We start from the raw sequence: 25,395 nt of genomic DNA on the forward strand, positions 1-25,395 counted from the left end.
CCTTCTGTGGGAGGGTGGATGATTAGTGGAAGGGAAGAGCAAATGATAGCATCACTCAATTGCATTTTCATCATCCATACATCTACATTACCAGAAAGCCTTGAAATGAGACATTGTTCCTTTTTTTTTTAAGGAACTATTTTTTAGCTTTCGGTTCCTTATTTCCTATTCGTAATGTAACAATGACTCAAATTAAATGACGTGCCAACTTGGCAATAAATAAAGATAGTCAACATTTTGTCCAACATTATCGACAGAAGGTCCTCATGCTTCCATGGCATTCTTAAATATAAATCAATTCCAAGTTGTAGCCAGGGAGCTTTCCAAACTTCATACGAAGGGGCCCTGCACACATGATTGTTTTATACTAAAAACTGCATTCTGATTATATTACAACAGACAAACCCCAACCTCTGCACTGTGAGGCAGATGCGCTAACCACTCGTCCAAAGTGCCACCACTATTGGACTTGTATAAAAAAAAAAAAAAAAAAAAAAAACATGATACATACTGATGATATGACTTACATTTACTCATGTAAATATATTATTCGGTGGCACGGTGTGTCCTGTGATTGGCTGGCAACCAGTTCAGGGTGTACCCCGCCTCCTGCCCGATGATAGCTGGGATAGGCTCCATCATTCCCGTGACCCTAGTGAGGATAAGCGGTGTAGAAAATGGATAGATGGATGGAAATATATTATTCTATACAACCTTCTTAATACTGCACATGACTATACGGAATATTGTCCATTAGCTATGGACTTTAGAGTCTCAGTGTGTCAGTCAGCAGCCCCGTGTGCTGCAAATACAGTCAATGTTATTACGGTTAACCTAGAGATAATGTGTCATGTAACATCCAGGCAGTGGAAAGAAAATGACTTGATGACTGAGGGAAAAGCTCTTATCTCCAGAATGAATTATGAATTGCTGTTGACTTCAAGGAGCAATGTAATCCAGTTTTTTTCTTTTTACAAAAATCTATGCGTTATGGATTATTAAAAATCCTGTATGATTGATATCAAACAAATACCGTGTGTTTGTGTGTGTGTTTTAAGTCATTCGAAAAGACTGAATTTTTTCTGCAGTTTATTTCACATGAAAGACTATTTGTTTCTGCGTGGAGTTGTTCTCATCTGTGTAAACACAACACAACTTAAATTTAGTGTGAAATAAGTGTTAATAATAATAATCATCATCATATATTGTGCTCACAACAGCGTACGGAAGATTTTCAAAGTCAATTTTCCAAGAAAAGTGCTACATGTCAGAGCAGGAGCAACTGGTATCAAGAAATTCAGCAACTTGTCAGTTGAAGAGACAGAGACCAACAAGGCCAGTTTGAGTCAAATCTAAAGGTCATTCATCCAAGGACCAAGGGTCAAAGTCAAATGGGCTTCTCTTCCTGGAGAGAGAGAGAAATAGAGATAGATAGATAGAGATAGAGACAGAGACAGACAGAGAGAGGGAGAGGGAGGGGAGAGAGAGGGGACATGTTGTGGCTTGGAGATTTACAACAACAGGAACAGAAAGTTGTAGCATATGCAGCTCCAAGCACCGATACAGACCTTCTTTCAGCGTTGAGGCTGTTTCTGGTTCATATTTGTGACGAAGCGGCGACAGAAACCGTTGGTATCTGTCGAGGGAGGCGTGTGCCTCTGCATGCCCTTATGTGGAAGGCGGAAGTGGAGCACCTGTGAGCTGACGTCACACACCGACGATACCTGCAGCACGTCGTTTGCTCAACTCGCTCAGTTTGAAAACTTCCTCGACGAAGAAACTGCGGCCAGCGCGAACACCTGCCGAGGAATAGACGACTTCACCTGGTTGTCCGCATCTCAAGGAGTACTTTTGGGGATTTCCGGGCAGATGAGGGCCGCCACGTTCGCGGTGTGGGGAACTTTGTTCGTCGTTCTCCAGGTGAGGTTCACTTCCGTGCTTTTTTTTTTTTTTGTCAACGTAACAAAATGCCTTTCTTTCCTGGCTGCAGTTTTTTTTAATTTATTTTTTTTTTAATATTATTTGCGCGTATGACACTTGTACTAGTGTTTCCCTTTAGGTAGAGTATGAACTTTGTCGTCGCAAATTCGTCTATTCATTTCACCTCGAGAGCCGGCCTGCTAATTCGGACGCCTCCCGGAGGTGATGTTTGTTGAGCAAGGGCGTTAATTTTTTTTCTCTCTCCCCCAATTCTACTGTATTGCAGCTCAGCTGAATGTAAGTTCTCGCAGTGTATTTAATGGTGTCATTCTTTCAAAACAAAAATGGCAACCTCGCTACATGCAGGTGTTCAAAACGAAAGGTTTGTATTTTCCCGTCCTCGAGCACGTTCGTCCATTTGGGCCTCGCCCGAGCTGGTTTTTTTTTTTTTTTTTTTTGGTCTCTAGACAGGTTAACGCTTGAACCACGTCACGTTTACACACTTTTATCATACAGTTTTTCCCTTTCAAATTGACGACACTGTACAATTCTGTTTTTGTCTTTTGTATTCGTTCATTGTCAAACAAATTGAGCTTGTTCCCAAACTCTTTAAATGCGTGAGTGGATCATTAATGCCAAGTATGACTTCAACCACCAGCAAAGTTGAAAAGATGATGACTAAAATCTTCAGCTCTTCCTTGATTTTTGTTATGTTTTATTTTCTTATATGCTCACTCTCAGAGCTCTCAGAATGTCTAAATATGATCTCTCCTTTTAGGCTTTGGCTGTAGTTTCTGCTGAGGAGCAATCATGTGTGCCAGGATTTCAGTCAGACATGGTTTTCACAGCGAGCAGAAAGCACCTCACCAGGGGCACAGTACTGGGCAAAGGTAAATTTAATCACAAAGTTTTTAAACCGTGGGTTTTAATTTCAGTATGTTTAGGTGGTGTTGTTTTTTTTGTTATACGTGTGTAGGCTTTTGGATATTTTTTGTCATTTAAAGTCTGAGATAATTGGTGGGGGAAAAAAATCTGTGTGGATCTAGAACCAGCCATTCAGACGCAGCTTGTACAAAGGGCTGTTTGGTTCAAAATGTTTCGTGATCCATGCTTATCATTAGTGATACTTAGAGGCCAAGCAAGTTCATGTCTCAGCTTGCTGCACCTCATCAAATTATCTTTCCTGCACTCACTAAAGTCCCCAAGCCTGTTTTGCAAAGCCTTTCTTTTCAAAGCATGTCAACAACTGCCAGAATAGGAGCTCTTTTTACTTAACAGCACAGCCTGGATGATATCTTAAATGTCGCAAAGATAACTCTGTCAAGGGCAAGTTGCCCGAACATGTTTTTATTTTCTTCCCTAACATCCATTGATGTCTCATGACTCAAATGATCTAACAGTTCAATTGTAAACTGTATGCCGTAAAACGAAGTTAGGAAAAAAGTTCCCCTGTCTTAAATTCCATTTTTATTCATTACACGTTTCCTTTGCCAACAATGGTACTCTTCTGTAATAACTTAAAGGAAAAAAAGCAAAACGCTTGTACAGCAAAAAAAAAAATTCCTGAGCTTTTGACTTCTGAACGTCGGATGCCTTTTTTTTCTCCAGAAAACGTTGCTTAAATTGAAGAAAGTGTTTGACTTTAGACCATTTGAAGGTTTCCGCAAAAAAAAAAAAAAAATCAATGCAAAAAAATCCTGCTGAATGTGTTAGTGAGAAAGCGTTTTTCCAGCCTCAAATTCTGATCATTAGCACGTGTGCATATGCCGTGCCTCCCACTGACTCAAACAAACACTTTTCCTATGAAGCATTTAGATGTATTTTCTTGTGGTTTAAAATGTTCATTTTCTTAAATCATATCCATCCATCCATTTTCTACAACGCTTATCCTCACTAGGGTCACGGGCGTGCTGGCGCCTATCCTTGCTGCCTCTGGGCGAGAGGCAGGGCACACCCTGAACTGGTTGCCAGCCACACCACGAAACACTGAAAGAAATTACGTTAGTGTTTCCAACCTATAGAAATTCACTTCTGGAACAATTTGTCAGAATTTCCATATTTAAAAAAATTATGTCGAACATTACCGCAAATAGTTATTGCAGCATATTATTTAATAGTTTTAAAAATAATTCTGCGAACAGTTCAATGGCACAACATAATCAGTTAAAGTTTGGGCCAGGGGTTCCCATATTTCATTGTGACATGCAAATTTTAATTATTGCAGTAATAATGTTAATTTGTGTTTGTTAACAATAGTTTGTTGAATGTTTGCCTTACCTGTCAGATTTATAGTTTATTTATTTGTGTATTTGTTATTTAGGTGACAAAAGACTTTCGTTCCAAAACCGAAAATGCATATTTGGGCCATGTTCGGCTGAAACGGCGGCCAAAATTTCGGCCAATCACTACTTAGCATGTCTGATCCAGGTGAAGTAGACTAGTCACTATGGATCAAAACCATTGGTTCTCTCTTTTTTGGGGAGATTAGGAAAAACTGACTCATCTGTACTTACTAACAAAGGCTGCATTAATATAACATTACTCTTTCACAACTGGATACCCTGACGTTGAATAATACTTATTTAACTTGATATACTTTTTTCCCTGAGAAATCGGATTTGCTTATGTACAAAAAATAAAATCCACAAAATTGACTGTTTTAGAAAACTCAACTTCTGTGGTACAGCGCTGCCCTGTTTATGATGCCGCAACTGAAGTTAAATGGTACATGACATCCAACTAGTGCAATGCTGGTCAAATAGTGAGTTTTCAAGATGTCAGAGCGTTAAAAGCCAATTGCAATTTTCTTTATGAATCAGCAATACAAGACCTGTGTTTTATGTAGTATTGTTTTTCTCTTTTAGTGGACTTCACAGACTGCTCAGATCGCACGAGATTTCGTTTCAGAAGTGAAGATACACGTTTCATGGTACAAACTGATGGTGTCTTGAAGGTGAGATTTTTATTCAGTGTTGGTATTTGTTGTCGCTATGCAAGGGTTTTGAGACAACTGGTCCTCTCGGACGACCCTGGGTGGTCAACTGGTGCTTCGGGTAGAAATTTTGTAATTTACATAATTCAGTCATATTTTTTTATGAACTTTCCTATTTGAAATTGAAATTGATTTATCATACACATTTATATTAATTACAAATAGATTTGATAATACATGACAATCTGCTGGAAATCTCATCTAGAATCATCTCTAATGGCCAAAGTAAGACACTTTTGGATCGTCTTTTGGAGATAACGGATCACGCTACACTCTTTTTCAGTTCTCTAGTTTTTTACTTTACCTAAATTACTGCGCAGAGGTTTGGGGCAATACATGCAGTATGAGAGTTTACTACATCCACTTTTCATACTGCAAAAAAAGAGCCAGAGTAGTCCACAAGGGTTGTTATCTAAAAAGTGTCTTAAAGTGATTTGTTCAATAACGGTTGGTGGTTGAATTCATTAAAAAAAAAAGTTCTTAAATTTTAAAGAAAGAAAAGGTTTATTGCGAGGGCCAGTTGTCCGCATTTCTGAGACTCGTTGTGCTCTGTATGCACTTTTGAGGACCAGTTGTTTGAGGATCAGTTGAATGTGGGACATGCATTAGAAATCTGTTTAACGCAAGGAGAAGACCAGGGAGCACTTGTTTGGTGGCCAGCATGTTGAGATGTATGATGTGGCCATTTGGAAATGGAAGAAAAAAAAAAAGTAAACTACGTGCTAGCCTTTGATTTATTTATTTTTCCTTATTTTCTGTCATTCAGGTAAAGAGAGAGGTTTCTCTTCATGAAGGACACCATGACTTTTTGGTTCACACCTGGGACTCTCAAGGGCGCAAGATGACCATTCCTGTCAGGGTAGTGCATCGTGGCAACCAACACCAAAATCCTGAGCTTCATCCAGAGGTAGGAGAAGGCCGTATTCCCCCCCCCCCCCAACAAGCATTTTGTCAGGCTGATAGAGTACTGAATTAACCAGCACAGCTCAGAACTGATCTTCTTTTTGTTATACTAATCTGTGACAGAATTGTGTACCTGCGCCCTCTTGAGGCTGGATTAAAACATGCAAAATATGTCTACATTTTCTATTTATACGTACGTCATGAGTTCCACCACTTTTAAGTATTTCACTGTCATTTAAGGAATTTGAAGTACATTTTCAGGGGTCTTGCATGCAGGAATTGTTTACTATTTTCAATGTCCAAGACTAACATAGGGTTGTTGATTTGACATGTTTATGTATGAAAAGTAACTTTTTGCAATATCGTTAAAACCGATAATAGTTTAATTTTGTGTGTGTGTGTGTGTGTTGGTATTCAAACTGTAACACTGAGAGCTATGGCATTAGTGTTAACTGTTTGCTACGTTTTGTTTTTTTAGAGTACAGGTGATGCTGAGGTGCCTATTCTGCATTTCCCAAAATCTAACGGAGGATTAAGGAGGAGAAAGAGAGACTGGGTTATTCCTGACATTAATGTTGCGGAGAATGACAGAGGTCCTTACCCGGTCAAAGTATCTCAAGTACGAAAGCCCCTTTGAGCATTTGATTATGTGAAAAGATTTACTGCGAGCTTAAATAATACATAATAGGATAGAAAATGGGAATCGTTTTTATTTTTTTTTATTTTTTTATTAATACTGACAACCTTATGTCTCCCCTCTTGTGTATAGATTAGGTCCAATGAAGACAAAATAAAGAAGATATTTTATAGCATCACTGGTCCAGGAGCTGATCAGCCTCCTGTTGGACTTTTTACCATGGATAGAGACACTGGTAATCTTTATCTCACACAACCTCTGGACAGGGAAAAGCAGCCCAAGTACTTGGTAAGATCCTCTTTTGGCCAACTGCATGCCTGCTATGAAGTTTGCATTTTTGTTCACAATTACTGTTCAACTAATCAAACCATTTTGTGTCTGTGTGTAGTTTCAAGCGTACGCCGTGGCAGATGGTGCTGGAAATGCTGAGGAGCCTATGGAAATTATTGTCAATGTAATTGACCAGAATGACAACAAACCTATTTTTACAAAGGATACCTTCTTGGGAGAAGTGGCTGAGGCATCCCCCAAAGGTACCATTAATGGCTTTCGTTTAAGATGTTTAGGTTGAAAAACACATTTGCAGTTTTTTTTCATGACATGTTTTGTAGTCTTTCCACGTACAGTGGTACCTTGACATGTTTATTTCCACGACATGCTCATAACTTAAATCACTTGAATTTTAAATCAACTTTATAAGAAACAAAACGCTGTACAGTATTGTACTGCATAAACAGAATTGAGAAATCTGATAAAATACCTGCACAAAACACAATAGTTGTACTGCGTAATTTAGTCGTGTGCTGTACCAAATAATTTAGTTGTTTAAAATGGGTTTCATCTTTTGTTTTGTTAATTGTAGTTTTTTTATTCTTGATCATGCAGACATAGACCTGCAACCCAAATTTGATGTATCTGCACCATAAAATGACATTCACAATGCCGTCCAGATTTTGAAGTAGTTCACTGCCGCTATCTGTGGCGCAGTGGCTAAAGTGCCCAAAAAGCTCAAATCTTAGCTTGCAACTCAAGGCAAAAAAAAGGGTAAAAACTCTTTTAAGTTGGGGCACTCATACAATACGTCAATGTATCCCTGTACACTACAAAACACTACAAAACCGCATGCATCCAAACAAATGCCAGATGATATAGGGATGCTTTGATACCACTCGGGCTGGGCGATATGGCCTTAAAATAAAATCCCAGAATTTGTATTTATTTTTTTCTCCCCTCCCTTCAATAAAAAGAAAAAGCAAATGACATTATTCACAACATGGAGAAAGTGACCCTATTAAATGGAACAATTAATCCATTTTAATAAAACATTTTAAATGTTTGACAATTTAACCTTAATAAAATAACATTTTCATTAACCCGTTTTAATTTGCACATGCAGTTTACAGACCACAGTAAATCATAAACGGTATATGTACCTTTTATAAAACTTAGAAATCATTTTAAATTTACATACTGTACATTTTCACATCAATCTTAAAAGGTTCAACTGACTCATCACACCTTACACAGTGGCAACTTTTCAGAAAGTGCAGTTATCCCCCTGCTAACTATGCAGGAAGATTGACAGGGTAAAACTAAAAAAAAGAAGCAAAGTTAATTGGCTATGTCTATTAAAGACTGTATGTCTTTAATGTCTCACAGTAAGTGCAAAATAGAGACCTAAATTAGCTGCTTATTTATCACCCAGTATCTTGCCATTAAAAAGATAAAAACACAAACAACTAATCTATGAGATTAGATTAGTCAGCACAAACAATTGGCACCCCGTCTCCAACTATTAGCAGGCATCAAATTAGTTAACTAGTTAGTTAATTAAAAACACACACAGACACTTCCCCTTTAAACATACTTTGCAGCAGAATGTTGCTCATTGTTTGACACTGCAAACTTGAAATCCAAATGACTGACAATACGGTGCCTTTTCAGTAAACTAGCTCCTCTTTGTTTGCCGCCATGAGTGGGATCAGATGTGGTTGAAGACCCCCTTAGCAGACTATAGATAAAAGATTATCACTTTGAGGCATCCACTGACACTGTTATTAATCTCAAATTCAAGAGACCTGGTGGACATTTTTGTCATCATACATATAACCTCTGTCATTTCTCACTTTCAAGGTTTTGAGGTCATAAAAGTGAACGCCACAGATCTGGATCAGGAAAACCATGACAACTCTGATCTCCGTTACCATATTATAAGCCAAGATCCACAGTTGCCCACACCAAATCTTTTTGTCATCAATTCAGTCACTGGAGTCATCAGAATCAATGCTGGTGGCTTAGACAGAGAGGTGAGGCCTTCATCGTTTTTTTCCAAATTGTCCTTTCTTCACCGAACCTTGAAAATGGTCTGCTCTAAAGTCTGTTGAACAATAAGTTTCCACTTATTGTTAATTATAATAATGCATCGCATTAAACATTTTTAATGGCACTTAAGGCTTATGTGGCTATGGGGTAATGCCCGAACTTCGTTTGTAGTCAATGCACCATACGGCCAAGGCAAGGACAACAGAGTAGACTGTACCTGAATTTCATCATTACGAGAGGCCTGGCATAGATTTGACTTCTTCATGTCATGTCCTTTTGGAACTTTCAAAAATCAAACAATTGCTCAAATGTCCCTTTTGTTTTAGTCACTTTTGTAAAATCAAACTTGTTTCTTTCTTTCAACAGAAATATCCAAAGTACACATTGGTAGTACAGGCAGCTGACATGGTGGGTGAAGGGTTGACTGGAGAGGCAAAAGTAATTCTCACTGTGACGGATAGCAATGACAATGCACCAGCATTCACCCAGAGCTCGGTGAGTACCCGTTTATTGGGGGAATTCAATTTTGTTCCTGGATTATCCCAGGATTTGTCATGGCAACACCCCCCCCCTCTTCCAATATCTTTTTTCTTCATTCATCCATTCTCTGTACTGCTTGTTATATTTATAGAAAATGACACGATATGTCCCACAACACATTTAGATGTCATTGTTCATCCTCTTGTATCCACATCTTTTCATTTTCACAGTATTCTGCAAGCGTGGAAGAAAATAGAGTGGACTTTATAGTCCTAAGGATGACGGTAACAGATGGTGATGAGCCACATTCTCCAGCCTGGAATGCAAAGTTCAAGATTGTTGATGGTGATTATGGAAAATCTTTCTCTGTTGAAACTGGAAGCAACAAGAATGAGGGAATAATCACTGCTGTCAAGGTATGAAATTAAGTCTCCCCATCCTAAAAGTAATGCGCGTGTATACAGGGTTAGGATATGCCGCACTGTGGAAAATCCTGTATCAACGGTTTTGTAGTTACAATTTATGTAAGGAAGAGCCTGCCCAATTTCGGCGACAATCTGTTAGGCCAATACACAGGATTCCCCCCCAAACACACACACACACACACACACACTCTTTATATACTGTAGAATGGCCAAAACACAAGTGTAATCTAGGTACACTTGCATAGACTTCTGTCACCCACAATTACCATCTGTATTTAGACTGCATGTCATACACAATTTGGGAAACCTGAAGCCTCATGGTAAATGTGCATGAGCTTTGTAATTTGTTTTTAAAAATATTTTTGCTATGAATATAGAAGAAATTTAAGACCCTTTAGCACAATTACATTTTCCCCTGGACAATGTAAATGAATTGTAATTTGTTCTAACATTTTATGAATGCAGGGTCTGGACTTTGAAAAGAGTAGCAAGCATACGTTGTTGGTTGCAGTGGAGAATGAAGTTCCTTTTGCTACTCCAATGCCCACCGCCACCGCCACTGTGATCATAAATGTGGTTGACGTTAACGAAGCCCCAGTCTTTGATCCAGTGGAGAAACTTGTGTCTAAGCGGGAAGACCTTCCCGTTGACACTGATGTGGTGCAGTACACTGGTTCGGACCCAGACATTGCACGCAAACAGAAAGTCATGTAAGACAACTTTTACTCACTGTTTTTTTTTTTTTTTAAAAGGGGTATTTGAATATGGATGTTACAGTTAGAGGATTGAAGGTGATGTAGAGTCAATTCTATGTATGTTTTTCCAAATTTCTGTTCAGGTATAAAATTTTTAGCGACCCAGCAGGCTGGTTGAATGTGGCCAAAGATACGGGCCTGATCACAGTGAAGAATCCCATGGACAGAGAGTCTATCTTTGTCAAGGACAACAAATACACAGCACTCATTAGTGCATATGACGATGGTAAGTGAATGGACAGATGTGCGCAATATTCATATTCAGACGTTCTTAAGAGTAAAACTGAAGTTCATATTACTTGGAACCTCCCAGAGATTCATTGAACTTTGCCTGCTCTGTTCCCTAGATGAAGTTCCAGCCACAGGAACAGGCACATTGGTGATCCTCCTGGAAGATGTTAATGACAACGCACCCACAATTGAGGAGCGTGCATTTATGGTAAAGGGCCTTTACCACATATGCTATTTTTTTAGTGCAACAATTCTGTTTTGGGATTGTCAGGTTTAAGGTAGACAGTTTAAACCAGCGGTTCTCAAACTTTTCCAAAGTTCCACCTAAAAAATAAATACAAAGCTCTCCAGGTAGGTCTAAGTATTAATTTAAAAAATGAGGCAGAGGGTTAATTCCTACAAAGGATGAGATATTCAGTATTACTGTAAGATGCTGTCACATTATGCAATGTTTAATCAATTAACACTGTGCTTAAAGAGAAGATACTGTATGCAGTTTTCAAGCTGCGAACAATATTGGAATGCAGCCTCATTTCAGTCCCTTCCCCCTCACATCTGTGCCCAAAGAAGCACCCCCCCCCCCGTTCACTAAACTTGGACAACAAAATAAGAACTAGGAAGAGACCGGTTCGTCATGCTCACCTGGCCGCCTCAGAGTGCACCTCAGTCAGCCGCGCAAGCGTGTTGACGGCTCGCTGGAATTGGCTTGGAGGGAGGCGCCGCTGCGTCCCGCTCGCGTTCATGCTTGCAACGTTCCATGAAATGTCACCTGTTTGACGTTGTATTTTGGGAATATACAAACAATTGAGAATATAAGCAAGGTGATCAATTTACCTCACGTGAACAGTGACGTGACATAAGCGATGCCATTCACCAACGTTATATACATTTACACTTGATTAGAAGTAGGTGGCTGTCCAATTACTACTTTTAACTTTTGTTGCTTACAGGAGTTAAATAATCCGGCCAAGAAACTGCAAGTCTACTTTGCGTGACACTACTGTGTGCGCGTTTGACCGTGTGCAAATGATTGACAAACTAGTCGGTCACGCCTCCTGTCACTACCCTCTCTGATTGGCTATTCTTGTCCTGTCGTGCCCAATTGTAAAATAATAAATGAAATTAGTGGCATTAGATGGGGACACAGAGGTGTCGTTTCTCAAAAGATCATTTTAATATTGTACTGCCAGCTTTAACTTTTTCAAGCTACAAACTTGACCTTTTAAATATAGTAAAATGAAAAAAGTATATGTATGTATTTAAATTAATCACATGTACTGCACATGGTGGAATACAAACTAGACAAATGTTTAAAAACAGGTTTTGTAAAGATTAAATGCCGATGTTATTGTAAGTAAAGGTTAACTAAAACTGAACTTGGTCATGTCAAGGTATATATTGCCGACTCGACGAATGAATATAACCCACAACTCTGAATCTGTTTTCTTCCCCAGGTGTGCAACAAAGAATCTACCCCTCAGTTGCTGTCGGTGACCGATAAAGATGGACCTGGCTTTGCTGCTCCTTACAGAGTCTCGTTGGAGGGCATGTCAAAGACCAATTGGACTGCGAGAATGAACGACTCCAGTATGTTCAACAACAAGAAAATACCACGGGAATCAAATAACTGTTGATGCAAAGGAATAATAATTAAAGGAGCGTTTGTAACGTCAGTTCACCTGTTGTTGCAGAAACGGGCATTATCTTGAACTTGGCCACGGAGCTGCCAAGTGGAGAGTACACTGTGGTTCTCCGGGTGGCGGACAACCAAGGTTTAGAGCAAGACAGCACAGTTCAGGCTAAAGTGTGCGACTGCACGGGGGAACAAGTGACCTGCAAAGGACGTGTGGCGGGGGGCACCGGCCTGCCCGTTATCCTGGGCATTCTGGGAGGAATCCTTTTGCTTCTCTGTGAGTGTGACATTAGATTTTGCTTTCATGACTGCCAGACTTGAGTTGCTGCAATTCTTAGCTGTGCGTCTCAGTCGGTCACGTTGCTTATAGTTGTCTTTTTGCTCAGTGCTGCTGCTGCTACTGCTGCTGTTTGCAAGGCGGAGAAGGGGAGAAAAAAAGGAGCCTTTACTGCAGGATGATGACATCAGAGACAACATCTATTACTATGATGAAGAGGGAGGAGGAGAGGATGATCAGGTAAATTGGCCTGCCTATAGAACACTGTCTAATCACATTTCTAAAATGGCCGCTTTGAATAAATCAGTGGTTCCCCACCAGGGTACTCTTTCACCCATGAGGGGGAAAAAAAAAAAAAAAAAATATATATATATATATGCATGGTGGTTTTCATCATTTTGCTGAAATGCCTGATCATCATTGCATGGTGGTTTTCATCAGTGTGACCGTATGTCTTAATGTGTAATCTGTCTTCCAGGATTATGATCTTGGTGTTCTCCACCAAGGACTGGACAACCGGCCCGAGGTGTTCAGAAACGATGTGAAGCCCATTTTCCTTACGGCTCCGCAGTACCGACCTCGTCCTGCCAACCCGGAGGAAATTGGCAACTTCATTGATGACGTGAGTCGAGTCCAAATTATTAAGCGATCCAAACCACCCACGTTTGTATATGATTGCTGTACGTACAGTGTATGTATAGAACCTTGTTTTCAAATGGTGTGTCACCTTGTCAGGAAGCAGACATTGTTTTGCGCTCATACATTGAAGCTTTCCTAAACAAGCAGTTGTGTGTGTGTGTGTGCTTGTTTGCAGAACCTGAAGGCTGCTGACAATGATCCTACAGCGCCCCCCTATGACTCCTTGCTGGTGTTTGACTATGAGGGAGGTGGCTCTGATGCGGGAAGCCTGTCCTCTCTGAACTCATCCCACAGCGGAGACCAGGACTACGACCACCTCGATGTCTGGGGGCCCCGCTTCAAAAAGCTCTCTGACATGTTCAGGGGAGGAGATGATGACGACGACATGCTGTAAATGTACCAGAAGGCAAAATGGATGCAAGGATGCACAAGAGAATGAATGGATTGTGCCTGAATGTGAGGTTCACGTAGGCATGGACTGATTAGTTTAAGCATTGACATTTAACTGCACATTCATGTTGGCAGTAACAGCCACTGCTCGAAAGCCAAAGGAGACTCGCTGGATTTTGTCTTGTAGTAATTGGCCCGTTTGGCTAGTTTCAGTTCCTTTTGGACATCCAGGTTTGGTACTAAAGTCTTTTTTTGTTTGATCGATCGGTGTTGTGTGTGTGTGTGTAAAAAGCCATATTGTCAATACTGAATTTTGAGCAGGTATTTTTGCAAAAGACAGCATGACCCTAGAAACATGCAGATGCACTGGTAAAATCAAAAGTTGATTGTGGCAATATATTGTATGTACTGCTTCAGTTGAATTAGTTTTTTCATTCTCACATTTGGATGAATCAATTATATCTGACCAAGATGGGAAAACTACTTTTTTTTTGTTTTACTTTGTAATATAACAAGCTGTTGCTTTGAAAGGTGTATATATATTATAAACCTTTTGTTAAATTTGGATTTTTATAAAGTTATCTTAAAACAACTTCTGATTTGTGACTGGCCTCCTTTTATTGTGTGATGTGTGGAATCAAATGCTGACACTGCACGTTATGCTAAAGCATAATAATAACGTGAAGATGTAGTCAAGTCAATTCCATTCCAGCAGCAGTCGTATGAAATTGTGTGTGTGTGTGTGTGTTTCCATATGTTACTGAACTTGTTTTGCGAGTGCTTAAATTGTCTATAATACTAAAGCGTTGCATTACATGAGGTAGGTGCAGGCATTTCACAAATTGCAACGAGTGAAATTGTTCTTTCCATAGTTCTTGACTGTACTAGAGTATGTTGGCCTACTTCTAATTTCTTTTAAGATGTTTGTGATGGGAGGAAACGCAGAGTTCTCTTTAGTATATCACTGCCTCTCTTCATGAATAAAGTACAAGGTTTTATCTGCTCTTTATCCCCTCCTGTCTGAGCCATCTGTTGTTCATTGTCTCCATGTCAGATTAAGTATGTGAATATTATAAATGTTACACCCCACCAATTAAATGTGTAAACCTTAAAATATTTTCTGCATGGGGAAAAAAAAAAGATGAGTAATAGTGTTTCCAAATGCTGACTTGTAATTCCTTTTTAGCCGTTTTTGAAAAATGAGCATTCTTAGAGTTGAGACAATTTATTTGAAGTAAAATATTTTGCCCAGTTTGTTTTTAAAAAGCAAACGAGTAACCAAACAGAACCTGCGGTGGAACTCCTTTCTCTTCTATTCTTAATTAGATTAGATTGCCACATCTCATGTTACCTTAGTCAAATATGTGGTGACAGGTCACCAAAAATGTTAGCTGTACCTCCCTCTTAGCAAAGTAATGAACCAGACCCTAAAATGACTACTACTATAAAAACTAGGTTTTATTGGTATTTTTTTCCAGAGCTGATGTTGCATACACCATCTGCTCTTCACTAAACCTTTTAATGGATAATTATATGAGGGTTAGACATCGTAGTTGACAAATGCTTTATACTTAAATAATAGAGGTAACTCACACAGAATTAGTTCTATTCCATCGCACTGCAGAATCTTCCCTGCTAAAAATTCCATTGAGCCCCTTTTATCTCGACTTTCCATTTAATTGTCACTTCAAACTTCACATGCAAGTATTGTCTTTCCAAATGTTCATCCAAAAGTCACATACTGTTTCTGAACTGGATTAAGATTGGTGCGATAAAGAAGATTGGAACCATCACATAAACATGTTTTGCTCTCGTGATGACATTGTTGTGTCATCTGGCGAACGCTCCGAATGAAGTTCCATCATCCTCTGGTCCCCAGGTTGGGGGTGTGCTCATATACAAAGAGGGACCACTCCTACCCACTGTGCTCCTCTTTTGGGGTTCGTTACACATCGCGTTGCCTTGTTCTTGAACAAACCGGGCGTTAGCATTTTTCGTGGTCCTTGCTGGAGCCCAGAGAGAACAAGCTGACACCCCCTCAGTGAAATAGGAAAGTCAAAGAGCCATGCACCTTCCCAGACAGAAGAACTTCCTGGGCCCAGCCATGAGGGGCTTTCTGGACCCCTGAGACTGGCGTTTTACACATCTGTTACCAAGTCAGCTGTCCTGAAATGGAAAAGAAGCAATACTTGCATCAGGAATTTTGGCACTTTCTCGGAGTACTCGGGCCACTAATCAGATTGTCAGGTGTACCTTGCAAATTGTACATTAATAAAACATGAATCCTTGATAGCCGAGATTTGTAAGCAAAATGAAAATACTACTACTACTACTACTGCCTTTTGAATAAATATTGAAATACGTCCACCATTTTCACCTATGAAAACAACAATTCAGTGCGCATCACAATGTCCCTTTCCAAATCCACAATATTAGTGTTATTAGTTGTATCCGTGTCGAGGAATAATTCTGAACAATCACCACAGATTTTAATATAATACATCTGCATGAAAATGTACCCACGGTTATTCGAGACTGACGTTGCAGTTGTTGCAATACGCGTCTTGTTACACAGAGCACAGTAACTCAGAACAAGTTTGACAAAGTGCTTTGCCAATTGCCTCACTTAAAGGTTCTACCTACAGACTGCCGGTGCGAAGCGATTAATAAACAACAAAGTAGCTTGCCTTGACAGATCCAGTACAATTTCGATCACAATTACACATGGTGAGGGCACAGGCCATGTCAACAAATTAGATCAATTTAAATTACATATACTCGTCTTTCTGAGTTCAATACAAATCTGGGTTTGAGTGTATTTAACTGTCAGACATTTTTAAACTGATAACAGCCTGAAGTCTGAAATTCAGTCCAAGTTTGTACAGTCGTTGTTGTTTGCATGACATTAGCATTACTTATGCATGCGTTGAAAGATTAAATGATCCTTTGTTCAAATGCCTTAGACGTGTCTACTGACAGGTCACAGTGTCCCACCCCCCAAAAAGCAGAAGTCTTTCATCCATCCATCCATTTTCTGAGCCGCTTCTCCTCACTAGGGTCGCGGGCGTGCCGGAGCCAATCCCAGCTGTCATCGGACAGGAGGCGGGGTACACCCTGAACTGGTTGCCAGCCAATCGCAGGGCACACATAAACAAACAACCATTCACACTCACATTCACATTCACACCTACGGGCAATTGAGAGTCTCCAATTAATGCATGTTTTTGGGATGTGGGAGGAAACCGGAGTGCCCGGAGAAAACCCACGCAGGCACGGGGAGAACATGCAAACTCCACACAGGCGGGGCCGGGGATTGAACCCGGGTCCTCAGAACTGTGAGGCTGACGCTCTAACCAGTCGGCCACCGTGCCGCCAGAAGTCTTTCAGTTGTTCTTTAAGAAAAGATTCCAATTTTTTTTTTTTAACAGGACCAACGCTTTAGTGATGGCTCGTGATGTCTAATAATAATCATTCTAAGGGTCCACTACTGATGCGGGCCCAACAAAATAGTATTGTCAATTTGCGCCAATGACATAAAGGCATGTGGCAGAAAGTGAGTTTGCCTCACGTCCTCTTCCTTAACTCTTTATATCATACACTGTATTTGCAGCATCAAACGCAATGGTCAGTCAGTCAGAGTGGACCGCGTCACGCAATGTACGGCAGGTCTCACAGGGTCATGCTTTATAATGCTTCACTATCATAAAAAAAAAAAAAAAAAAAAAAAGGTCCAATGTCTGGACTGAGATTGAGTCTTTTCCAGTCAAACTAAAACTAAAACAAGTCGTGAAGTTTGCTCACTAATTTGTTTTCATGTAATCAATCCATTTTCTGTACCGCTTAACCCAGCCGACTTCGGGTGAAAAGGACTGGACTCGGTGGACTCAATTGCTGGAGTCAGGCGTCAGAGTCAGGCGAGGGTAGCCACAACACCATCATTGACTTGTTTAAATGTCAATCCATCCATTTTCTTCCGCTTATATGGGGTCGGGTTGCAGGGGCAGCAGCTTAGGCAAGGATGTCCAGACTTCCCTCTGTCCAGCGATTTCGTCCAGCTCTTCCCGAAGTGGTTCCCAGGCCAACCGGGAGACGTAGTCTCTCCAGCATGTGCTAGTCCTGGGTCGTCCCCGTGGGCCTCCTCCGAGTGCGACGTGCCCAGAACACTTCACCAGGGAGGCGTTTAGGGGGCATCCTAACAAGATACCCGAGCCACCTCATCTGGCACCTCTCAATGCGGAGGAGCACCGGCTCCACCGGATGAGGGTAGGAACGAAGAGCGACGGGTAGATCTTCACCACGACAGACCGATACAGAGTCCGGGTTACGGCAGACGCTGCTCCGACCTGCGTGTTGATCTCTCACTCCATTCTTCCCTCACTCCTGAACAAGACCCTGAGATACTTGAACTCCTCCACTTGAGGCAGGATCTCCTCCATCTGGAGAGGGCACTCCACCTTTTTCAGACTGAGGACCATGGTCTCAGATTTAGAGGCGCTGATTTTCATCCTTTGGCGACGTCAACTTTCACTGGAAACAAATCTAACTTACTGCCGGCAACGTGAACTGGCAACGTTTTAATGGTAATTCGAAGGGGAAAACCTGTAGTTTGTACATTGAATTTGAAAAACTGTGGTGCCTTGAGAAACGAGTGACACGATTTATGAGTTTTTCGAGATACAAGCCATCAATCGGCCCGAGTGTTTTGCTTTGACTTGTGAGCCCAAACTTGCAGGTGGCGCCAGTCACTTCACAAACAAGCAGCAGTTAGGCTGATATAATTACTAAATAGTCTTCAAAAAAAAAAAAAAAAAAAAAAAAAGAGACTTCAAGCTGCTGATTGCCGCCACCTTTTACTGTCAAACTAACCGTAAAAGAAAGAGAACTACAGGTTGTGTATTTGAAACAACCACCAATCAAGCATACAATGGAAAACACCACAGCCACGCAAGGCTAACAATTAACATTACACACACACAAAAATAATGCGCCAAGGGTGTTGAAAACAATTTTAAGCTGTGGACAAGAGATCCATTATGCCGGAGAAGTTACGGAGATACGGTGGCAAAGAATATGCTGCAGAGGGACGCCACAACAGCACAGCTGCGGGCAATGTGGGGGTGCAAACGTTGTTACCGTCACGTACGTGGTTAGGGCGAGGGCGAGTAACACAAGGTAAGAACATGGTGGACCCAATTGCAGGGAAGCAAGGAGGCAAGGCAGGAGTGCGGGAGTCTCCAAATAATATTTAATCTTAGAAAAGGGAAAAGTGAACAAAGTCCCACAACAGATACCAATCAAATCAAAGTAACAAAGAAACACTCGAATATCTAAAACTGGAAACAAACTATGACCTGGGAGTAAGACGTGGAAAAGAAAGGGAAAATGACACTTGACAATGACATCCCGCAATGATAAAGACAACTGACGACTATGACATGGCAGAGACATGTGACAACGACAATGAACCGACCAGAACTGAAAGAAACCAGGGAACTAAATACAAACAGATAGACGAGACAACGAGGAACACCTGGACAAGACACGAGTGGCTGGAGAGAGCTGATTGGTCGACACAAAGCAGACGAGAACAGGTGGACACAACAACTTAATGAGCACACGACAAACATGGAACACAGGAAAACATGGAACAAAACTAAACACAACCCAAACCAAAACACAGACCATGACAGTTACTGTGTATTTCTACATCATACCGTACTGTTGAGCGTACATTTCCTTATTGAAAGACGCAAAAGAAAGGTTTGTGGACCGCAAACCGCTAACGAGAAACAGACAGCCTGCTGCAGGAGCACACAGGGCGGGGGTGGAGCGAGTATGGGTGAGAGAGAGCCTTTCAAGGCACAGCATGCAAATGTACTACACTGTGTGTGTGTGTGTGTGTGTGTGTGTGTGAGCGAGTTTTGACTTGATGATATATTAGTTAATATCTTTACATTGTCCTCTCATGTTTTTATGACTATTTTACGATGCACTGCGACTTGTCTTTATCAAAACCAACAAATATTTGGCGGTGTCTTCGGGAGACTGGAACGGACTAATTGCATCTCCATTCATTTTAATGGGGAAATTTGTTTTGAGTTATGAGTGTTTTGAGAGCATGCTCACGGGACAAATTAAACTCGCATCTTTTGTGATGCGAGTAACTCCTGAAACCTTTCTGACACACCTCATATGTTCTCTGCAAATGGCTGGCGACCAGTCCCCAATACCTGACCTGTCTACCACAACCCGAATGAGGACAAGCAGTAAAGAAAAGGGATGCTCTCATTTCCAGTATAGCTATTTCATGCCCCCGTTGAGACGTGGGAAAGTGCCTACATATTCTTAAATCAAATGATGTTTTAAGTTTTTGCCAAAAATCATTTCCGTTGATCTGCGCACCACAATCTTGCAACCTCGATTCGATATTAATTCGACGCAGAGCTAACTTCTTGATCCCACTTCTATTACCTTCCCTCTGCATGTGATCCTGCGATCAGTGATCGGCACAAGTTCTCCAACGCCACCATTCTTCTCCAGAGTGGGACCGCTGCACTGTACCAAAGCTGTCTCCTGCCGCCTGTCGTCCTGGTTTTCCCATGAGGGAAAAACATTATTTTTACAGCTCTCTCTGTGAGTCCGGTTTTTCGTTTTGGGAAAGGTGTGGGAGCCACTGTCTGTGGTCCTCCAGCTGTGTTCCGACCACAGAGGTTCAGTCTGAGTGGCCTGGCTGATCGTGGCCCTCTGCAGGCGGACAGAGATCCTCTGAGCTGAACCAGTCATCAGAGTGATGCTTTTTGCATCCCGAATAGGACTTGCTGATGTCACAGCAGGGAACTCAAACACCTCGTCCTTGTCTGAAGGACACAAAGAGGATGACTGGCAATGCAATAAGAAAAACAATTTGTAAATATAAACTGTAACACGTAGCATCAGCACAAGAGCGGAGATGCATTGTATTATTTATTGGGCTCCACACAGAAAATAGGACTGACCTGAACAGGTGTTCATCGCAGGGCTGTTGGGCAGCGAGCTGTGCGCCAGTCTGTCAGGGGTCACACACCCGAGGGAACCAGAGCGCAGCAGCTTTCTGCAAGCCAAAACCAACAGCTCCCGACATTGTTTATGGCAGTTGACACCACAGTCTGTGAAGTCAAAGTATGGCTTTACGTAAATTTAGGGTGATTATGTCCGTGTGCTACAGCGAAAAGGAGTGAAAAATAAAACTTCTGTCTCCAAGTTTATGGAAATACAGTCAGTCAGGTGTCAGACAACACTTTCATGAAAAAGGTTGTCATGTTTATGGAATTGACAACTCTTCCAATGGGGTTAAAATTCAAATCATTGTGTCGTCACACATCTCATTTCTTTACAATAACTTTCACAAAGTATACAATGAAATCAACTACAAATGTAAAATGTTAAGAGCTGTGAGAATCTTCACTCAGTGACAGGGAGCCTTCTTGTCAAACAGCACAAACAGATGAATTTGAATGTATGACAACAGTCACAGCATATTCATATCAAAGTCCACTGCTGACAAAAAAACAAAAAAGGTCAATACTGGCTCTGACAGCCATCCATCCATTTTCTGAGCCGCTTCTCCTCACTAGGGTCGCGGGCGTGCCGGAAACCTATCCCGGCTATCTTCGGGCAGGAGGCGGGGTACACCCTGAACTGGTCGCCAGCCAATCGCAGGGCGCATACAAACAAAGAACCATTCGCACTCACATTCACACCTAAGGGCAATTTAGAGTTGTCAATTAACCTACCTTGCATGTTTTGGGGATGTGGGAGGAAACTCTGACAGCCAATGGAATTGTTAACCACAAAAGAGGAAGTAGAACCCACCTAAATGAAATCAGTACCGATAACTACTAAGGCAAAAAGCCACCACTTTGAAGTGAAAGAGCCACTTTTTCTTCTTCTCTTTTATAAAAAATCCTAATGTTTTTTTAAAAATCTGAAAAAAATTCTCATTGTCATTATTATTATTATTATTACTATACAGTATTAAATAATCAAAATATCCAATGACTAGGATTGATTGGCCACCAGTTAATGGTGCACCCCACTTTTCTTGCTAAGTCAGTTGGGATAGGCTCCAGCTCACCTGTGACCTGAACAGAATAAGAAGTATATTTAAAAAGAAGAAGAAGAAGAAGAAGAAGAAGAAGAAGAAAAGGGGCAGATGGATGTATACAATCAAACTGTACCTTTGCACTTGTAGCCCTGCTTGATAATCCCCCAGAGCTGCAGAAGACCAAGAAAATAATATACATGTAAGATTCATGAGGAATGGAGGGTTGTCAAAGCACAAAACAACAAACAACAGTTCGTCCTTCATGACTTTGCTCGCAACCAATGACATCGCAGAAACATCCGCGACTTTCTTTTAGTAATGTTCAGCACAAGCACAAAAACCAAGGAGATGCATGCAGACTGTAGAGACAACACTTCCGATATACATACAAATCCGGCACAGTGTTCACAGAAGGTGGGCTTCAGATATGTCATTTCCTGGAAGTTATGGAGGAATCCTGGACCCATTTTACACTGGAGCAGCGGGTTTGCTCGAAGGAAATACGCTATCATCTCATCTTTACTGATCAGGCCATCCCTGTGACAGGGAGGTCAGGATGACAAAAAAGAAAAAAGAAAAAGAAAAGATGAGCAGCAAGGAGGGTCATTTATATAGAAGTCAGCACATTGTATCGTGGATACAGTGTTTTGATGCACATCTTATTCAACTCACTCACTGGGTCATTCAATTAGGTATGCCTGCATCAAGCAAGCTCTAAATGTATAGAAAAACGTCTGATTTTTAAAATAAACGTGTACACGTGGCCCTGCCCTTAATATGTTGTAAAACAACCTCTCTTTGCAATAATAACTGAAAAGTTTCCCACTAATTTGGTTCCCCTTGTAAGCTACATGAGAGAGGTCCATGATCAGTTGGTAAAAGTACTCACACCTTGTACTTAAGTAGAAGTACAGGTACTTGTAAAAAGGAGTCTGGTAAAAGTAGTAGTCCTTCAACTCCTTTAAGTAGAAAAAATAAATAAAAATACAGACTCTGAAATGTAAAAAGTGAAAAGTAAAAATGAATTTTTACTGTCAATTATATAAAATGGCCATTTAAAAAAAATGCTGCACACAAACTCGTACTGAGAAGAAGAAGAAAAAAATCACATGAAATGTCGCATGCTGTTAAGAGCATTGCCTCGACTTTTATGCAATCAAAACATTTCCGCTTAGCTTTAAAAACATTGTGCACTGAGTTACAAAAAAATGCTAAATCAACCCCCATGCACAATTAGAAACACCTATCAGTATGATGCAGTGCGGTTCTGCGCAAGTGCATGTCATGTTGCTGACAAAGGAAGGGGTGCAAGAGCGCACCACTATGTTGCAAAGTTATTTATTTATTGATTTATTACATAGCATTACCAGTCACTTAAAATGCAGATTCTCCCCCAAAAATGCTGATGTAATGGTCACTTGTGAGTGTCGCACTCACTGGTCTTTGTCCAAAACGCAGAACGAGTCCAGGAAGGGAAAGTTTGCAGCAATGTTTTCGAAATCTTCTTGAGAAATATAACCATCGTGGTCGGGGTCATAGTTCCTGAACACCGACTTTTGGAAGCAAAAGAAGAAGGTAACTCGTAATGTTCCACACTCTCCTTCATCTGTAACAGTGAAAATAAGGATATTGAATACTTACATCAACCACTTTCCTGATATGTTTATTAACCACAGAGGGGTCCGGTTTGGTAGTGACACTTGAGGCCCAGTCCAGTGATACAAGGGGCTTGTTGGGAGTTGTGGGAGAGGTCGGCTGCAAGAGAAGCCATACACAAGAGATTCAATTGTATTTGGCTGATTAGAATAAATGTAACAATAATGGTTAAGAATTAAATAAGTTGCAAAAGTAAAAATAACAATTTTTAAAAGCCTTTAGACAGATAATACTTACCAGTGATTTAGGATTACGTGGTTCCCGAAGTAATGACAACTCATAAATCTCATCCTCAGTGTAGTAAAGATCTAAAGAAAGCTGAAAATGTTTTGTTTTATGAGCACTTGTTAACATATACTGTACACAAGTCTGCCCCCCCCCCCCCCCCCCCTTCTGTTTACAATTTTACTGACTCACCGTTAGCAGGTATATTAGGTCCATGTTGGGCTCCACTTGGGCCACTGCACTCTGCAGTGACACCAGCTCATTGAAAGTCACGTACAGCTGCTGCATCTTCACTAGGTTCATCTTGTTGCTGTCTTCCACCCAGTCTGGAAAGACCACATGCATGGCTATGAGGTCCTTCAGGTGCACACCCAGGATGGGGATTTTAAAGCCTTGAGAGTCATTGAAGGCCTTGCGGTAGTAGGAGTAGTTATTGTTGGAAGAGACCAGTTCTGTCATCTCACGCCACATCTGTTTTTGGGTTCATACAGTTAACACAAAGAACAAATGAGTGGTTTTGCATGTTCTTACAAGTGTAGCAGGGAAGGGAAAAAATAATAGTGCAAAGAAATTAAAACCATTTCTGACACATACTGTATTTTGCTTCAATTCAATGGACATTGGGCTGCTCCTTCTGGTGTGTGAACCTTGTCCACCTGGGGGCAGTATAATTATGATGTAGACATACAGCTTTACTGTATGTAGACGGTCTCAGCTCCTCAATACTACAGCAGTAATGTTTTTTTTTTTTCTCGCGGAGGATATGGAATACATGCCTGTGACTATTGTTATATTACATGTGTTGATCCACTGTTTGTGGTCAAATATCCATTGCTTAAAGCGTTATAACACCACCACATAGATGCTATTCGTTAGTCTGTCCATGGTGTTTGTCATTATGTGTTAGCATTAATCTAGCGGAGCGTAAATGTCCCATGCCATCAAATTCCAATTATGTCTCCTTTTTTTTTTTATGCGTAATATCGGTCAAAATGAATTGATGACATAGTTGGATTTTGACATCTGTTCGGTTTGTCAATTGTATGCAATACCCTTTGAAATCCAAACCTCTTGCAAAACGGTTGAATTTGAAATCGGTGACCTTGTGACATAGACTTGCAAATTAATATTAAAGTACCTGCCTACTAAACTCAAATCCACCTGAAGCTGCGTTGCAACAACCAATCGGTATGGAGAATATGCTGTGCCACTCACACCGTCCTGAAACAATCGCGGATGAAATGACCATGGCAATTTGCGGGCACCCGGAACTTTTTGATAACTGATGCTTCCAATACTGGGAATGTACGGAAAAAGATGCCAAGAGCTGGAGAATGGTGAGCGAGGAAATGTTTACAGCTATCAATTATAGAAGCTAATACACATTCGGTGAGTACACGACTGCCGCGGTGACGTGTGGTCAGGGTAGGCAAGTGAGGCAGGGCCTCACTGCCCCCTGGTGGTCTTTCCTTTCCACTGCATGTGTATAGTAAAAAAAAAAAAAAACCTTACGATTACATTAAATTGTTCCATTTAAGTTCGATGGTCCATGCTTTACATTGATTTTCTTTTTCAATCAAATAATTTCAATGATTTCATCATTAAAATAGAATTTTCACATTTCCTATTCAAATGGATAGGAAGCGCAGTTACGAGTCACGTTGAGTCATCGCTCCCATGATGTTTCACGAGACTACGCACACATCCATTCAAGCAGGCTATGATTGGTCCGTGGCTTCACCCAAGAGACATTGGTGTTTCCTCATTACATTGCCAATAATATATACGTTTTATAACACATGTACTGCACTTACTGATGTTTTACAG

The 25,395-nt window shown here is 40.8% G+C and overlaps 2 protein-coding genes across 5 annotated transcripts in view; one reads left to right on the top strand and one right to left on the bottom strand.

The window, feature by feature from the left end:
- The first annotated feature begins 1,525 nt into the window (after positions 1 to 1,525).
- On the top strand, positions 1,526 to 14,196 carry cdh1 (cadherin 1, type 1, E-cadherin (epithelial)). The gene is made up of 18 exons (XM_061690194.1): positions 1,526 to 1,920; positions 2,699 to 2,810; positions 4,785 to 4,873; positions 5,679 to 5,819; positions 6,294 to 6,434; positions 6,585 to 6,740; positions 6,841 to 6,985; positions 8,586 to 8,758; positions 9,141 to 9,269; positions 9,485 to 9,670; positions 10,145 to 10,389; positions 10,518 to 10,660; positions 10,782 to 10,873; positions 12,120 to 12,252; positions 12,357 to 12,575; positions 12,685 to 12,815; positions 13,054 to 13,197; positions 13,390 to 14,196. Exons 1-18 carry the CDS (start codon positions 1,663 to 1,665, stop codon positions 13,606 to 13,608), a joined length of 2,856 nt encoding a protein of 951 aa, XP_061546178.1. The 5' UTR covers positions 1,526 to 1,662; the 3' UTR covers positions 13,609 to 14,196.
- Positions 14,197 to 15,271: 1,075 nt separating this feature from the next.
- rasgrp3 (RAS guanyl releasing protein 3 (calcium and DAG-regulated)) overlaps positions 15,272 to 25,395 on the bottom strand; it is a 41,097-nt gene continuing 30,973 nt past the window's right edge. For 3 of the 4 annotated variants that reach the window (XM_061690251.1, XM_061690248.1, XM_061690249.1), the window contains 8 exons: positions 23,761 to 24,039; positions 23,581 to 23,661; positions 23,329 to 23,442; positions 23,125 to 23,240; positions 22,077 to 22,224; positions 21,821 to 21,857; positions 20,600 to 20,749; positions 19,438 to 20,461 (listed from right to left, as the gene is read on the bottom strand). In XM_061690251.1, the coding sequence (XP_061546235.1) occupies positions 20,049 to 20,461; positions 20,600 to 20,749; positions 21,821 to 21,857; positions 22,077 to 22,224; positions 23,125 to 23,240; positions 23,329 to 23,442; positions 23,581 to 23,661; positions 23,761 to 24,039 (1,338 nt within the window). In that variant the 3' untranslated portion in view covers positions 19,438 to 20,048. Of the gene's footprint in view, positions 15,771 to 19,437; positions 20,462 to 20,599; positions 20,750 to 21,820; positions 21,858 to 22,076; positions 22,225 to 23,124; positions 23,241 to 23,328; positions 23,443 to 23,580; positions 23,662 to 23,760; positions 24,040 to 25,395 lie in introns of those variants that run through there. The other variant, XM_061690250.1, reaches the window with a different exon arrangement.

The sequence above is a fragment of the Phycodurus eques genome, chromosome 11 (genome assembly GCF_024500275.1).
Source record: "Phycodurus eques isolate BA_2022a chromosome 11, UOR_Pequ_1.1, whole genome shotgun sequence".
Taxonomy (NCBI): domain Eukaryota; kingdom Metazoa; phylum Chordata; class Actinopteri; order Syngnathiformes; family Syngnathidae; genus Phycodurus; species Phycodurus eques.